At 37.8% G+C, this 16,216-nt stretch overlaps 2 protein-coding genes across 3 annotated transcripts; both read right to left on the reverse strand.

The window, feature by feature from the left end:
• Positions 1-289: 289 nt before the first annotated feature.
• mfsd8l1 (major facilitator superfamily domain containing 8-like 1) lies at positions 290-10,156 on the reverse strand. Of its 2 annotated transcripts, XM_088314035.1 has the most exons (12): positions 9,726-10,156; positions 6,959-7,144; positions 6,787-6,849; positions 6,087-6,206; positions 5,260-5,339; positions 4,087-4,438; positions 2,997-3,070; positions 2,642-2,855; positions 2,253-2,375; positions 793-923; positions 505-592; positions 290-342 (listed from the first exon to the last, which is right to left on the reverse strand). In XM_088314035.1, the coding sequence occupies exons 1-11, from the start codon at positions 9,799-9,801 to the stop codon at positions 518-520; spliced, it is 1,494 nt and encodes a 497-aa protein (XP_088170161.1). In that variant the 5' UTR covers positions 9,802-10,156; the 3' UTR covers positions 290-342; positions 505-517. The 2 variants fall into 2 exon arrangements, with proteins under 2 accessions (XP_088170161.1, XP_088170160.1); XM_088314034.1 differs by having other exon boundaries at positions 296-592.
• Positions 10,157-12,194: 2,038 nt separating this feature from the next.
• On the reverse strand, positions 12,195-16,156 carry polr2h (RNA polymerase II, I and III subunit H). The gene is made up of 6 exons (XM_088313232.1): positions 15,975-16,156; positions 14,184-14,258; positions 13,701-13,784; positions 13,456-13,549; positions 13,284-13,367; positions 12,195-12,692 (listed from the first exon to the last, which is right to left on the reverse strand). The coding sequence occupies exons 2-6, from the start codon at positions 14,254-14,256 to the stop codon at positions 12,575-12,577; spliced, it is 453 nt and encodes a 150-aa protein (XP_088169358.1). The 5' UTR covers positions 14,257-14,258; positions 15,975-16,156; the 3' UTR covers positions 12,195-12,574.
• Between the last annotated feature and the right edge of the window lie 60 nt (positions 16,157-16,216).

Raw genomic sequence — 16,216 nt, forward strand, 5'->3', positions numbered from 1 at the left:
GTTTAAAAATATAAATATTTCTAAATTAAATAAAAACAGTGTAACATAAATCAAACAAATGTGTCGAATATTACACACATTCAACTTCTCGTAACACAAAGGACATTACAAGGATTGTCCTCGTAACTTGATTAATCAATTGCATTGTGTGAAGCAATGCATTTGAACAATATATTTACAGGTGACCCCCACTATTCGCAGGGAATAGGGACCAGGCACCCCGGCGGGTAGCAAAGATTTGTGTATAATTGACACCCATTGAATGCATTGGGAGTTTTTTTTTTTATTATTAATATGTTTTATTGATTGGCCGATTTATCAGTAATCAGCATACCCCGGCCCCTGCCAAAAAACAAAAACAAAAAAAAAAACTGCATCAAAATATCCATATCCATCTGGCCCTATTAAGACATTGATTTTAAAACTCATTGAAAACAGTTTTTATTCTAAAGCAATGAAATAAATAAAGTATATTGCCTTGCAACTTATTGCTATCAACCTCACCAGATACTTTAATTTAACAGACGTCACTTTCTGCTTCCTCCTCTTGAGAAGGTTCAACCAGCCGCTTGTAAGAGAAGGCCAGCATCAACTGTAGAAAAATGCAGTCACATTAAAATTCAGCAGTGGCAGAATCTTTTCTGCTCTCTTATTTCCATTTCTTTAATAGTCGTATGGGAACTATTTTCGCATCTCTGGGATGACTCCATAATTATTTGTCTTTTAAGAATTTGGAACATTCTCAAACGTGTTGTTCAGAGGCTTCCTTTAACTTTCTTCTCTGTTACTTACCGTTAGGAGTGCCAGCAGCGCCATCATCACACCCATCATGATATACATGTTGTCAGTGAGGCCACCAGCCCACAGTGGGCCTAGAATAGTCGCTAGACCACCGACTGAGCGACGCACTCCCTGACTGAAACCTGCAAGGCCAGCAGCATGTATTATATATACAATGAGGGTAAATAGTGAGGGTGAGCACATTAACAGAATTGCAACAAAATGAAAATTACTTGTCAGTTAAAACAGCAAAAATGTCATATACGTTCAGAAATTAAAATATTGTAACGAAAGAAATTATAACAAAAAGGAAAACTCGGAGGTACCATGTACAACACCCTCCATTATTATGTTTTCTTTTGAAAGCTGCTAATAAATTCTGTTTCTTTTCTTGTATCGGACGAAAATTGAAAAAAGATGAAAATTTTACTTTTATCAAGCACATTTATTCAGTGGAGGAAAAAGAAACTCATCAAATAATGTGTGCCGCAATTATCAGCAGACTTTTTATAACCCCCCTTTAGCCAACAATACAACACCATATTTTGATTCTGTGTCTGGTGAACCATTTCCACAACTTTGAATTTGAGAGTTTCCTTCCGCTATAAAAACTGACTTAAGCAGAGTTGCCAATAATTATGGAGGGTGTTGTATCCAAATTGAGGCGTAGTCATGAAAGATTACATTTAGCATCATGCTTTATTCAGCAACGTTTCACAGCTAGGCCAATGAAAGTTCTTTTTTCGTGTGTGTGTGTGGGGGGGGGGGACGTGTGTGTGTTTGTTTTTTTAAGAATGTGAGGAAAGAGAGGAATGGACAAGTGTGTTCCTAAGATACTGGCTGTGGTAACTGGTAAAAATCCATACACTAAGGGCATAACCAAAAAACAGATATGATCCTGGTTATTAATGAGGATAAAAAGAGAATATTCCTGTCTACTCTCTCTAAAACAAGGTGTAATCTTGCCAAGTGAGAAGTAGTCCAATCACTTTGCAGATGTTTAAAGCCAACATAAAAAAAATCCAAATTAAGATGTTTATACTAATCTAAAGGAGGATGTAATTTGTGTGTGGTGTTATGTTGGCCCGGATCTTCGTTCCTCAAGTTTAATTCAGATCCATCTATTTTCTATACTACACATTCGGTTCTGCATCACAGATGAGAAGAATTTCCCAGCTGACTTGTCGCCAGTCATTCTCAGGGTGCATAGAGACAGGCAGCCATTCACACTCACATTAACATCATCGTGACAAGGAACTGAAAACGCGCTGCCAGGCCTCAAGTTCGGAGAGTGTACCAAGACATCATTTGTGACTAATCAAATTCCTTATCGATCCAAGGGACTACATGATCAAAACCGGGGACCAAAGCTGCTTAACTCATTTATTTCACATCTGTGTATATTCCTTTTGCAATGATCCAAGCACTCTGAGTTCTTTTCTTTCGTGTTTCAGGCTGGCATGGTTTCTCACCTTGTGTTTTTTCAGAGGTAATTTTGGAGAAGAGGGAAACCTGTGCCACAGCGACAAATGGCAGACCCAGAACTTGCAGAAACACGCCTATGATAAACTCTGTCAGCTGCCACGGGAAACCACCTAAACAGAGACACTTCTTTAGACAACAACATTTCATTAACATTTGGCCTTTTTAAGACAATTATGAAACAGGTTGGGAATGACTTGAACTTTATGTTAGAAAAGTCTGTTGTTGTTAGTTTATTAGCACAAATAAAATGATTCTAAGCAACTATTGGGATATATTAGAGCTCTGTGTCAATGCTTTAAATAAATAAAACAATTCCAACAAGTTACACGTCTTTGTGTTGGAGAAGCCTATGACTCAGGCCACAATGCAGACTAACCTATCGGGTTAGCCAAGAAGATGAGGCACCAGACGCAGGAAATGTTGCAAATGCAAAGGCCAACTGCCAGAATCACTCGCTCAGCAACACGGCGACTCAGCCAGCGCACAAATACGAAGCCAGCAATCACTTCCACGCCGCAGAGACAGTACATGAGGCTGTTCTCCAATTCCCCGTAGTTGAAGTACTTTTGTGTCAGTGGTGTCACCATTGTCTGGACAACAAGAGGATTATTATCAAGGATCGAGGCAGTGGGTTAAAAGTCAAAGGATGCTCATTATATACAAAAAAATTTGTTTGATATTTGCCGTTAAAAAAAAAATAATAATATTAATGAATCATTTATGAATTGTACCTCCAATGCTGTTTGATTGAAGAGGGTGATGAATTGAGCAGCCAGCAGCACGACCACCTCTTCTCTCAGGAACTCTGCAGTTACAGTTGCATAAACTCACGGTCAAAGAATTAATCCAAGTGTATCTCGGGATGCGTGAAGCCAATTAAAATTTAATTGTAGAAGAAAACCATAATATCAATGATCTTGTGTTTATTTTTATATAAATACACATGTACAAATGACAGGTTTTTGCGATATACAAAAATTTGATCAAGATAAATGGTGGCACATTTTTTCAATAGTTAATGGAAAAACAAAGAAAAAGAAAAAAAATCACCAGAGTTTTTTTTTTTAATTATTATTATTTTGGTGATGAGCTGTGTTATGGCAACCATACCTCATGGAAATATGGCCACAAAGTACAACTTTGATTTTATTTGGGGAAAAAAAACAAACACATTTCCCAATTTGTGTTGAGGAGAATGTCTATTGTCCATTGAAACCAATGTTGACTTTTATAAGCATAAGTCCAAAAGGCTTGTTGGTTCAAACAAAAACCACCTAAAATGAAACATGGTGGCAGCAGCATGCATTGGCACAGTTTTACTTCAGCCGTAATCAGAGCCTTATTTGAGGTGGAGGGAATTCAGAACAGTTCAAATAAAACGTCAGCGTTAGCACAAAACAACGGCTTCTGTAGGAAGCAAAAATAAATAAATAAATAAATAAAATGAAAAACTATGTTTAAAAAAAAAAAGAAAGTCAGGAAAAGGCCACAAAATAATAAACCGGCAGTTTAAATGGTGCAAGCTGTGTGCTGACTCCTGTATAACAAATTTACATGTGATTAATTCTGACCATGGCCACATCCCAGTTACAAGAGGTGTGCACCTTTGTTCAACCACATTATTTCAGTTATTTAATTTTACTTCCGCTCTCTCAAAATGATTATATTTTTCCCAATTTAGTGGTAAAGGTTATAAGTAAAACATAATAGTTGCAAAGGTGTTGACATGATTCATCTCAGTCATTTTTTATATCACAAACATCTGGCAATTGAGCTGAGGTGTGCAGACTTTATAGCCACTGTAGGATAAAAGCCACCTACCTCGTGAGAGACTGAAATTCTTAAAGGTACTGGAGGACTCGGACACTGGTGGCTCAGGAGATGGTGAAATTTGATTCAAGTTTGCATCAGAAATTGCAGTAGTGTGATTCCTGAGTGAGTCAGTGGCAGCCACAGAGCCGTAGGAGCCTCCCACCTCCTGGGATCGCATTAGTGGCTCTACCTCCTCATCCTCCTCATCCTCAGCTTCCTCTTCCTCTTCCCCAGTCCTTTGTTTATTCATCATGTCATTGCACTTGGTTTCCCTCTCCTTCCCCCTCACCAGTGGTGGGAGATCCCAGTACATGAAGACCACAGCAAATTGAAGAAGAATCCACAATAAACACATGAACAACTAGAGGGAACAAAAGAAAAATACAAAACGTTTCCATAAAATTAGTGTTTACCAGTTGTGATACTTTCTTAATGTGTTTAATGCAAAAACTAGTCAGACAAAAAAAAATATGTCAAAATTAGCAAAGACTAGACATCGTGACAAGGAACTGTGGTGGGTGGTCTGTCAGACGTTCATAATGTATGCTCATCACCCGCCGATCGTTCAAAACTAGCTGGAATGATTGACCTTGACTTCTTAAAAATCTTATAATCCCGTTTCATGTTAATTATTTAATCTTTGACATTTTACCCACATACCCAGTTTACTCTTATTTTGAGAACATGCTGGGATTATAGGATGCTGAGTGTCTAAAAAAGTGCTGGGAAACTTGGAATTTTAGACCTATCTCCACCAAAAAAAAAACAATAGTGCAATTACTTTATATTTTTGGCCATTTGCTAGAGAGAAAAGAAGTTTATTATTAAGTATTAAAAAAAATCTGTGACTAAAATCTGTTTTGGGTTTCGTTGACTCAAACCTTTTGCTTGTCTTTAAAAAACCTCTAAAGTCTGGTTGAGGTATGGTTTCTCTGTGCTACAGGGGGCTGGCAGTGTGGGTCAGCGGTAGAAGGTTCGTTTCCCATCCTCGAGGTTGTGGGTTCAATCATTATGATCATGTCAAAGTATCAGTGAGTAAGAACCCACATTGCTCTTGATAAGTCATCAGTTGGTAGACGATGTAATAGTGTGAAGCGCTATGCATACTGAAGGTTGAAAAGTGCTACACCAGTGACAGCACATTTAATTCATTCTATTTAGACAGACCTATTAACTTCTTACCCCTGGTGCAGTGAATGTATTGACGTCAAAGGGACCCAGACGGAATTCACACAGTCTCAGGAAGATGTTAAATGCTGGACCTGCATCAAGGGTACATGTCAAATTGGGTCAAAAACAATCTTTATGCCGAAATAGGGTTCATTATAAATTGAAAATTACAATTATTATTGTGAGCATTATAAACAGAAGCAACCATGCATCCATTTTCTAATGTGTATTTTGTTCGTGTTCAAAAAATTAAGCTTCAAGATGCTCCATGAGCCAGCTGTATGGCTCTTATAGATGGCACTGTTGGGTTTAAAATTGTGGGTTTAATGGGACTTGTTGGTGTCCCATTGAAAGGTGTAAAAATATGCAACTGCTTCATGAAGCATCGGGAAGCTTCAATTTGTCATCACGAGTCATTGGTGAGCCAGAATCAGAGCCGGAATTTTTTTCTACCTGACTTTGGGTGGTTGCATGTTCCCCCCGTACCTGCGTGAGTTTTCTTGGGTTACTCCGGTTTCCTCTCGCACTCCAAAACATACTTGGTACGTTATTTGAACACTCTATACTGTCAATAAGTTGTGTTTCCTGTGATTGGCTGGCAATCAGTGTTCCCCGTCTACTGACCAAAGAAAGCTGACATAGGCTCCAGCACTTCTGAGACCCTCGTGAGGATAAGCAGATTGGATAACGGATGGATGGATGCCTCACTTCTCCTAATGCGCAATAACCACCCATTATGGGTGAACGTCAATGAATGCATCTCCATCGTGAGCTATATATATTTTTTAAATCAATAATCTTCCTTTGCTTATTTCATTTCACAGTATCGGAGTACTGACCAATCAGGAGGCCCACTTGTCGACAGACCATGACAGCAGCAAACGCAGTGGCGCGATCTTCTGTGGCTGTGCATCTGGTCAGCAAACCAAATATGGACGAGCCAGCACCTGTGCCAATGCCTGAAGAGAACATGTCAAGCATAACTGCATTATAATGCTGGAACTAAATAATAGAAATTGGATTTGTGATGCATGAAACAAACGCATGTAACTTTAGACTGGTAGTTGATTGGTAAAAAGGAAAAAAAAAAGTTAAAATTCATATGAATTATTTCTTTGAGGGGGTGCTTCTAAATGACTGAGGACTGTGTTTTTCTGTTAAATATTGGTGAAATAAATTTTCTTCAAGACTGTCAGGTCATTACAAAAATAGCAAGGATTTGCAATCACAGTATGAATAACTTGCACCTTAAGTAGTCGCAGAAGTATATATCCTGAAGCCCTTAAAGCATTTATTACCCAAAAAGTACCACCGTTTCAAAAAGGTTGGAGAATAAATTGTTTCCTCTAATCTGACATTGCGTAATTGTTTATTTATTATAAATGAAAAAAAATAGAATTGATGCCAAGAATACTTAATGACATCCTTACTACAGTTTTCATTGTCTACACAGCAACAAAGTACTGCAAAATCTTCAAAATCTAAATCTAAACAGTACATAAACAATGACAAAAAATTAAATACATCATTAGGCCGTACCTGCAACCAGTCTGCTCGACAGTAGAAGCCACTTGGAAAAGCCCATAAAGTACATGAAGTTACCTGAACAGTGAAAAGGAGCGACCAGTTGAATATAAAAAAAACAGAAAAAAAATGTTTGCTTTTCACAAGTGAGTCACTGATGTGAGTGGCAAGAGAAGTGTGAACTCACCCACAATCTCAAAAACGTTGGCAAACAAGATAATCTTCTTGGTGGTTCGCGTTCTATCAGACCAGTGGCCAAACAGTGGTCCCGACAGGAGGCCGCTCAGGCTGAATGCTGAGAGGGTCAAACCCAGGAAGTACGGTGGTGCCTCCAACGTTTGCAAATACCTCCATATTGTGGGCAATATCACAGCTAGGGCCAAAGATGAAAAGAATTTGCTTGGAACAACAGATACAAGAATTATTATTCCAAAGAAACAGGGGGGCATATTCAAATCAATATTGTTTACCAAAATGTGGTGATTTTTTTTTATGAGAATAAATGGCTCTCTTTGTTCATCGTAATAATAGTCCTGCAGCGATTGTCATATACCAGGCATCACCAAATGGCGGACCGCGGGATGATTCGGACCGGACCCATGGCCAATCTATGATGATTTTTTTTCAGGGCGCATTCGCAAACGTTGCCGCTGCAATTCTAGTAAATACGGAAAAGGCGTCACTGATTTGAGCCAATCAAATCTTTTGTTTACGATCCACTGCCAATTGCGCAGCAGACCGGAAGAGAGTGCTGCTGAAAGTATGCCTTGCTAAAAAGTTAGCGAGGTCGATGCGTCTTGTTATAAATGAATGGACGGAGAAATTTAGTTTCGTTCTGGCTGCAGCCAATTCAAAACCTGTGTGCATCATATGCTCCGAAACCGTCGCAACATTGCGAAGCGGCACTACGAAACAAAGCACCGCCCTTTTGTGCACAGTTATCCGCTGACGTTTGAGGTGAGTGCATGCAAAAACATCGAACTTCGAGTGCAGTAAAACAGATTTTTACATTTTCGTTTACATCTCAGCGGCATGCAAACGAATATTCAGTAAAAGTATCATGGATTTTGGGGAAACATAAAAAAACGTTCAAGTGATGGAGAAGTTGTGAAGGAGTGCTTAAATGTGGTTGCACAAACATTATTTAAAGGAAAACACAAAGCCCAGATGTGTGAAATAATCGACCAAATCCCAATGGCCCTGACTCCTTTCCAACCCAGATTTAAGTCACTGGCAGGGCAGTCACAAACTCATTTTTCTCATTAAGAGATGTTAAAAAAATATTCAAAAGAAAAAGTGGTGTCAAAGCTCATTTTGAATTAGTTTTTCATGAGGACAGCCATTTTTATTGATTGTGTACTGAACATGTTGACCTGGTTTACTTGGATAAATAGGCTTTCCGTTTTTTTTAGGCTGATAACTCTTTGATTTAAAAAAAAAAAAAAAAAAGGTAAAAGATGTTAACTCAATGCTTAGCACTTGGTATATTTCTGCAGGAGATATTTTACAGTTTTTTTTCTGGAAGTGGCACCCTTAAATTCCTGGAGCCACATTTTCTTGAATGTGAAATAAACGCCTTATATTTGTTTGACTGGCAAAGGTGTTTAATGGGAACATTGCTAAATATTTAGTATACAAGTGTGCTCTGTTGAAAATGACTAAATATTGAAACTATATAAAAATGTGAACATAGGCTAGACATTTCGGGAAGTTGGACTTTGGTTCGGACCTTTTAATTGGAAGAAATTTTCGTCGTGGACCTCTGTGACTTTTAATTGAATACCTCTGTCATATACAGTATGAACATCAAAGAAACATGACTTTAAAATTGCCATTTTCTGCCTCTTGTAGGTTTTTTAAAGAACATGTGGAAATGAATCATGAAGCAATTCTTCTCTAGGGAGTCACATTGATTAAAAAGTGAAAACATATAGGCTTCTCCCAATGGATTGTGGGATAACTTTGCTTTAACCTTGGATTTCCTATGAGACATCTAGAGAGATGTGTATAGATGACTGAGAGAGTCTAGAACAGCTTGCAAAAAACTATAAATCTTTGGCTTGCACAACATAGCAATTATTAGCAAACATAATTCAAAATTAAGAATATGTAGAAATAAAATCCTGCATGTACTGTGCTAGCAATGCTTCTACAATGAACTATGACTACAACACAGATATTAGCATTCCATGGACAAAACATATTGCTAACTATTTTGAATTCACGTTTCCTAAATGAATGTCCAGAAGAAGACATTTCTAAGCACTTATCACATGGTGAATGTCATTGTCACAGCTCCCTGACAAAGACGTATTTATGTGAGACCGGTAAAGTGAAGGACTCCAAATTCCAATTGATATTCGCTCGCCTGTTATAGTGGCACAATTTGTTCAGATTCTGCAATTTGATGTCCGCAAAGGTAGACATGTCGGAATAAAAATCATGTCTGAATCACTCCTATGAGCAGACACTTTTTTGTTATGCGACATCACATCTAGTGAGAACCTGAGTCAGCAGTCTTAATTAGAATTTGAGCGTTAGGAGTATGAGAATACTGGCAAGTACTCATGTTGTAGGTCAAACTAAAATAAGTCCAGTTAAGATCAAGTTCAGATTTGCGTTTCCATGCAGGCTCAAGAAAACTGCAGACATGTCCAGGTTACAGACAAAATGTTCATGACGCAAGTACATAGAGTACATAATGTACATCATCCGGCCATTTTAGTAGATACACCTGCTCAAAGCAATTGTTAAATTGGCAGTGTTAAAAAAAAAAGTGACCATAAGATTAGTACCGAACGAGTACCGAACTCTATGTCGCCTATAGAAACAGCGTATACATACACAAATAGGTTCAACGTGATCAACTTCCAGTTATCAACAATTGCTAAAAGATTAAAGTTAGTTTATGCGAGCTATGACGCCATTTATAGCATTTTCAAAGAGATAGTTACCATATTCCACGCCGCTCAACAAAAAGATGAGTCCAATGGTAAAAAACGTCAGCTTCTTTTTGCGTCTGTGATCCATGGTGATGGGTTGCTATAAGTTTTTAGTGTTAACCCTCATTATTCCGCAGGTATATTCAAATTTTAGCATCGCCATAAAACACTGCAGCAAACATAATCTTATAGGAGCTGCTTCCAATTAGAGGCAGTGCGTTTAACGTACAGTAACGTGTCTGCGGGACACAGAGAATGTACTAAATAGTCGACAAACACTTTCTTCTCCTATTAGTTGCAAAGTTGGTGCCTGGTTGTATTGTATAAAGTCCGAGCAGTAGAACTGACAACACATTTACGGGAAAAATATTGCACAAGCACTCGTCCACTCCTCCTGCGCATTTTAATCTCGCAACCATCACTTCCGGGTATCTGCACACCGCGACCAATCACAAACTCGGATTCACCTCACAGCCACAGTTACTTTAAGGTGTGCCTCTCACGTATTTTCCAACAAAACTATCAAATGTGACGTGTGATTTCGTTACATGAAAATAGTCCCGCTCCTAGCAGTTTTGTTTGATTGACCTGAGTTTCAAGTTGTGTAAAATCAACACAATTATTACAGACCATCCTTTGTGGAATTCAATAATTCCATGGAAACAGTAGTTTGTCCTGGTTCAGCAGGACTATAATTCATATGAACAAAGCCAACCCCTGTGTTAATGTGAAAAAATTGTCCAAACATCAATGACTCAATTGTCTCACCACCTCAGAAATCAAGTGTAGATATCTAGTGAAATAATCAACTCATCATTGATTCCACACATAGATTAAAAAAACATTCATAATCAATAATTAATTTGGGGAGAAATTAAGTGAAAATTTCCTACCGCATCCCAAATGAGCTTTCACAGGACGCTCGTGTGAACACGGCACCTTGGTTGTGAATCATTCATTGTAATGAATTGTACCTGTGTAACGGGTGCATCGCCTCAGAATTTTTGGGAGTGGGCAAGGGGAAGCTTTGAGCCTATTCCAGCGAACTATACTCTGGAACAGTTCAATCACAGGACACCAAAAGCCACTAAAAAGGAATTCATCATTTGCAGGCTGCATGAGTCGGTCAAGTGAATCACTATACTATCAATGAGCTGAAGAAAATACCATGTCTTAATTTTTATTCACTGGAAAAAGTGTGCTTAATACCATATCTGAACATTTGAGACTATTAGAATAAAACCAAGACATTGATTTTAACAGATCAGTTATACCCTTCACGTCTAAATGTGTAAAAGCTTTTTCTGTGCGCTCACATCTCGAGTCTTTTGCAATGTTCCTCATGTTGTCACCATCCTGTGACATCCATTACCAATGTGACATTGTGCTGAAATTCCACACAACACTCTGCCCCTTTCAGTTCTGCCACTAATGAAATTTTAACTCGAGTGTCTACTATTTTCTGTGTAACTGCCTCCAGCATGCCAAGGACGAAATGGCCCTGTGCCAGTTCGGAGACAAAAAGATTTGAATCTGTAATACTCAAATTAGCCCGCTCAGCCCAAAACATTGGGAGTGGTTGCTGATGACAAATGGATCATCAATTTAGTTCCAAGAGATCAAAGTTAAGATATTTTTTAATACAGTAGAATCTACTATTTCAACAAGCATTGTCCAATGATGAAACTGGCTTTTGTACTATTCTGTTATGGGCAGCGGCATTTGAATTTGCTCGAGTTTTGTACGTTACATGCGGTGGAACTAAAATTTGTAAGCCAGTGGGTTAATTAAACCACATTTGGATCAACCGGTTCAGTATTGCAATCAGAAAGTAAAGTTAACATGAACTCTAGCTCTAACAATAATCAACCTCAACTGCTCATACTAATTTATCACTGACATCGCTCAAAACAGACTTGGAGTGCTGCTGCAATTAAGGCAGTTTGATTTTGTGACAAGAATAAACAATCAACCTGTCACAAAGAGATAAGACAACTTCATCACGTACTTTAATGCAGACCTCTTTTATTTTAGTGAGCTCTCAATGGTTTACTCAAATAAGGAATGTACCTTTCTCTACCCACTTTGGAGCCCGTTCACCGGGTTTCTCTCAGACGTTGGAAAATAATCGAGCATAAAATTATCCCCAAACTTTTTTTTTTTTGTGAAAGAATGCAACCATCCATCCATTAACCAAGCCGCTTATCCTCACAAGGGTCGCGGGCATGCTGGAGAATAAATTAATTGATAAAATGTATATGGATGACAAAAAAAAAAAAAAGTGTTTTTACTTTAAGCAGACTGTTTGTTGAGGGTGACTTAGCGGAAGATCAAACGACATTTTATAATGAATTTATGGAGATATCCAGCTAATTCCAAAGCCTACACATACTTCTTGAAACTGAACTAGGAGAAAATATTATGCATCTATGTTTTATTTTGAGGTTTTACTGTGTTTAAAATCATGAAGAAGACACCATCAAAAATTGCAGCTTTATAAACTCAAAACCATAGCAAGGTTTTTGCAAACAATTACTGCTCCATAATTCTGAGACCACATAATCCATTCAGATGTACAGTATCCCAAAAAAATAAACAACCCATTGCCTATGCAGTATATAAAAAATATATATTTACAGATTAGAAGATGGGGGTTGTATCAATTCTTAACTATCACAGTCTAATTGGTAGTCCATTTCTCAAGAGGAAAGTTTTTTTTCCATTTATAAATACAAAATAGAAACACAACTGCAAAATAACTTCCACTTGTTATCACTGCACTCGGTTCAGTATGGTTTTCATGCAAACTGTAATTGGGGCTGGGCGGGCGGTCAATGAGGAGAAGAGGGGAGGACTGAGTTTTAGAAGGCCAGTTTCTTCATGAGAAGGTACACCCTGGAGTCCACCTCGAAGCCATGCAGGTTGTTGGCGTCTCCCTGCAGCCTCATGAGGAGGCCACCGTAAGAGATGTAGGCAGAGCTGAAAGCAGAGAGGAGATATTCAAGACAATTCATGTAGGAAATGCAGTCCCTTTAATAAAGGTACTTTACTCTTTTCCTCACAAATTCTATTGGAGGAAAACATAAGTGTTTATAAATCCACAACAGAGGGTTATAACTTGCTGAAAAGATCATTTAAGACCACCAAAGCAGATGTTAAAACAATGCTGTAGCGCAGGGGCGTGCGTCTCATCTTTGCAGTTTTGGTTCCCCCTCATTGGGCGGTTATTATTTTGATAACATAAATGTATAATTGTCTCATCCTATTACAATAGTGCACTTGGATAACTAGTGCTTACACAAGCAATTGATCAATTCATTTTAAAAAGGAGTTGATGAAAATTGGCCATTGCCATACAGATTTCAATAAGAAAAGAATTAGACAAACAAAATTGGCTTCAACAGGCCACATAACACGATGGATGCCTCAGCATTAAACTGTGATTGCTTTTAACTCTCCACCTTTTTTCAAGAATATGGACTAAAGACCATTCAATTAGTCAAACTTATGGAACAGGTTAATATGGAAGATGAAGTGGAAAAAAAGAAAGTGAAATAAAAAATGACTCACAGGCGTGTTGCGGCTTCTGTTGAAGTCTCATCACCCTCAATCTTATAAACTTTCCCATACATCACATAATCAAATTGGTCTGATCTGAAAATGTACAACAATGAAATTCAAACTAAAAAAAAAAAGAAATATTTTAACACAAAGGTTTCAATGAGTAGAACTGGAAACGTACCGAGATGGTCTGTCATCTTGAGGATTGTACTCCCCATCATCTGGTGTTCCGTCTTCATACAATGTGCTGGCGATTACCAGTCTGAACTTGTCACCTGAATGAGATAAACACTGATTTTTACAATGCAAATTCACATGTTTGTTCTACAGCTGCGTGGACTAGTGTGATACAATTCCTGAAGGTGTAAGGCAAATAAAAACTATTAAATGGTGCAACTGCTTTAGTACAAAGATGTAAGACCTCACCAAGATCTACTGGATAGATTTGAATGTTCACATCCAAGATGAGGTCCATCTTAAAAGATTCACTTTCGCAGTGTAGACGAGACACTGTGGAAAATGGTCAATAACACGTTATTTACGTTCACTTATAAGAACAAATGAAGAATGACTATAGAATTATTTGTCAAGGGTCTGTCAGTTATATTCCACTAGAGTCCACAGGGAGGTGTTGTTGAATTGTTTTAAATTAGCAATACAGTAGCTAAGAACATAATTACAACGGTTATTATAATTATATATTTGTGCAAATACAATATTTGAGCCAGCAATGCCATACTCTTGACAGATTTGTTTTACAAGTTAAACTTTGCTGTAAAGTATATTAATCAGTTTGCATTCATAAGAAAACACCGTTATTCTTATGATTTGCAAAATAAAGGACCAAGATTACTGTTCCACCGTGGATTCAGGAGCATATTGCAATGTCCAACAAGAGACATCACACACCTCTGTCAAACTTCTTGCCATCTGGATCGATGTCCTTTACATCAAATATATCCTCAAAAAGAATTCCAGCCATTTCTGTCCACAGAAACACAAAAATATGTCAGAAACATTATGCTCGGGAGTTGGGGGGCAATTGTGTAAAATCGATGGTGAGACACGGGAAAAAAAAAAAAGAAAAAAATTGTCTTGGAATAAAATATTCAAATCTACCACAAGACCTCGACCTTAACCCGAGTGCAATCTGAAAATTCTGTTTAATCCCCTTGTCCTACGGGTCAAAAAATGACCCACCCTACCAAAGCCCCAAAATAAATCAGCTTCATTGAATTTTAAATCCAAAATCTATTTTGCATGATGAAACAAACCGTTATTTATCAATTCAAATCAATTAATTTTTTTAAATTACGTATTTTGTTACTTTTATGTGTACTTTTGTTACTATTGTTGTTACAATTAAAAAGATGATCATCAGTGACCATAGTAACACCTTTTTTTTTACCACAAACCAACTGTCATAAGACTTTCTTCTACGCAGAAAATATTAACGCTATTATATAAATTGGAAGTAATTATTTCTGAAGTACATATTTTAGGAAGTGAGTTATAAAAATACTCATCTCATAACACTACAAAGCAACAAAATGTTGCTTGACTGAACAATTTTCAACATGAACTATTTAGCCCATGTAGGAGAGTATACGCTAATGTGAGAATGGGCTTTGCAGATGTATCGCTCAAATGTACAGCACACAGTTTTTGTCTTGCACTCCCACTCGCAGGGTCAGAACTGGCACTTCTGACCAACCCAGCAGCAACCTCAGGTTGATTAGGGCAACATTTAGCTCCCTTGAACAGCTTCCACAATTGTTGCAGTCTTTTGAATTTTTTTTTGATGCGCTCTGTGATGAACATCAGAAAGGTGGATGAAATTTCTTGGACATGGGCAGCTGAACAACTTGTTGGCACTGAAGTCATTCTTATATTTTGTGGGTTTGTTCTTCCTTGGTTGTTGTCTGGAATGATGAGGACCATGCAATCTTGCTCTTCTTTGACAAAAAAAATCCTCTTCTTCATCTGAAGATGTATAATCCTTTTGGTGGCATTCCTTCCTATTTTTCTCTTCAGAAAAATCTTCATCCTCTTGCTCCTGAAAATATCTCATCCAGGATCTTTTGAACAGTTAAGTGTCTACTCAAGACTTCAGCAAGGAGTTAACTATGGGTCCTTTGATTCAGAGTATCTTTATATCCTCCAAACTGAGTTTGTTTTTAATCATGTCTGGGACCATTTTTTTTTGTTTGGTTTTGCTGGGAAGCGTGTGTGAAATGATGGGTTAGCCGCAGATTATAAGTGCAGGTGCAGGTTAAATATCAGTTAAATTCATTCATAAATCCAGTTTCTTTCATGTGAGCGAGTGTGTGTGTGTCTGTATGTGTATGTGAGAGATTTAGTTTGGCATTTGAATTTTTTTCTGGCGCTTAAATGTTTTTATAATTCCCGGGTCAAAAATTACCCATAAGACAATCTTTGTACCCTAGAGGCGTAAAGACCATATGGAAATATAAACAAAACAAAGTATCACAGATTCGAATGTTGGGTTCTGTTTAGGAAAAGTCATAAAACTTCAAGTCGAAAAAAAAGAGTTTAAGTCATTTTTTTCTACAGTTAAAAATGCAGTGGGTCACTTTTGACCAGCAGGACAGCACTATGGTTAAACTTCGATTATCAATAAATGTGGTTTATGCTAGCTGATAGCTTTAGCGTGTCATGCGCCCATTTACCGAATCTTACCTTTTGGACGTCAGTATACTACGTTCTTCAAGATTGTGCACAGCCAAGCTTTCGGTCGCGGGTTATTGCAAAACGTGTAATTGCAGTCTGCGCTAAATTTCTTAGTTGGTTAACTCGTCATTCATTCAAATCGCCGTGTGGCGGTGAAACCAAACAACGTGCTCAACCTTTAACACATCATCTACTTCCGGCGAGCATTATAAACTAATTATTTTTAAATGAATGCTGAAACATAGTGGATG

Source organism: Idiotropiscis lumnitzeri, chromosome 13 (genome assembly GCF_059441095.1).
Source record: "Idiotropiscis lumnitzeri isolate Australia: NSW breed Sydney's pygmy pipehorse chromosome 13, RoL_Ilum_1.0, whole genome shotgun sequence".
Classification (NCBI taxonomy): domain Eukaryota; kingdom Metazoa; phylum Chordata; class Actinopteri; order Syngnathiformes; family Syngnathidae; genus Idiotropiscis; species Idiotropiscis lumnitzeri.

Bases quoted from the DNA above. Each gene is read 5' to 3' on its own strand.
- polr2h (XM_088313232.1), bottom strand. From the start codon at position 14,256: ATGGCTGGAATTCTTTTTGAGGATATATTTGATGTAAAGGACATCGAT. The intron at 13,550-13,700 runs GTGAGGTCTTAC...TATCTCATTCAG, and splicing joins AATCTATCCAGTAGATCTTG to GTGACAAGTTCAGACTGGTA. The intron at 13,368-13,455 runs GTACGTTTCCAG...GTACATTTTCAG, and splicing joins CAAGATGACAGACCATCTCG to ATCAGACCAATTTGATTATG.
- mfsd8l1 (XM_088314035.1), bottom strand. From the start codon at position 9,801: ATGGATCACAGACGCAAAAAGAAGCTGACGTTTTTTACCATTGGACTC. The intron at 6,850-6,958 runs GTGAGTTCACAC...TTCACTGTTCAG, and splicing joins CAACGTTTTTGAGATTGTGG to GTAACTTCATGTACTTTATG. The intron at 2,856-2,996 runs GTACAATTCATA...CTTGTTGTCCAG, and splicing joins TCAATCAAACAGCATTGGAG to ACAATGGTGACACCACTGAC.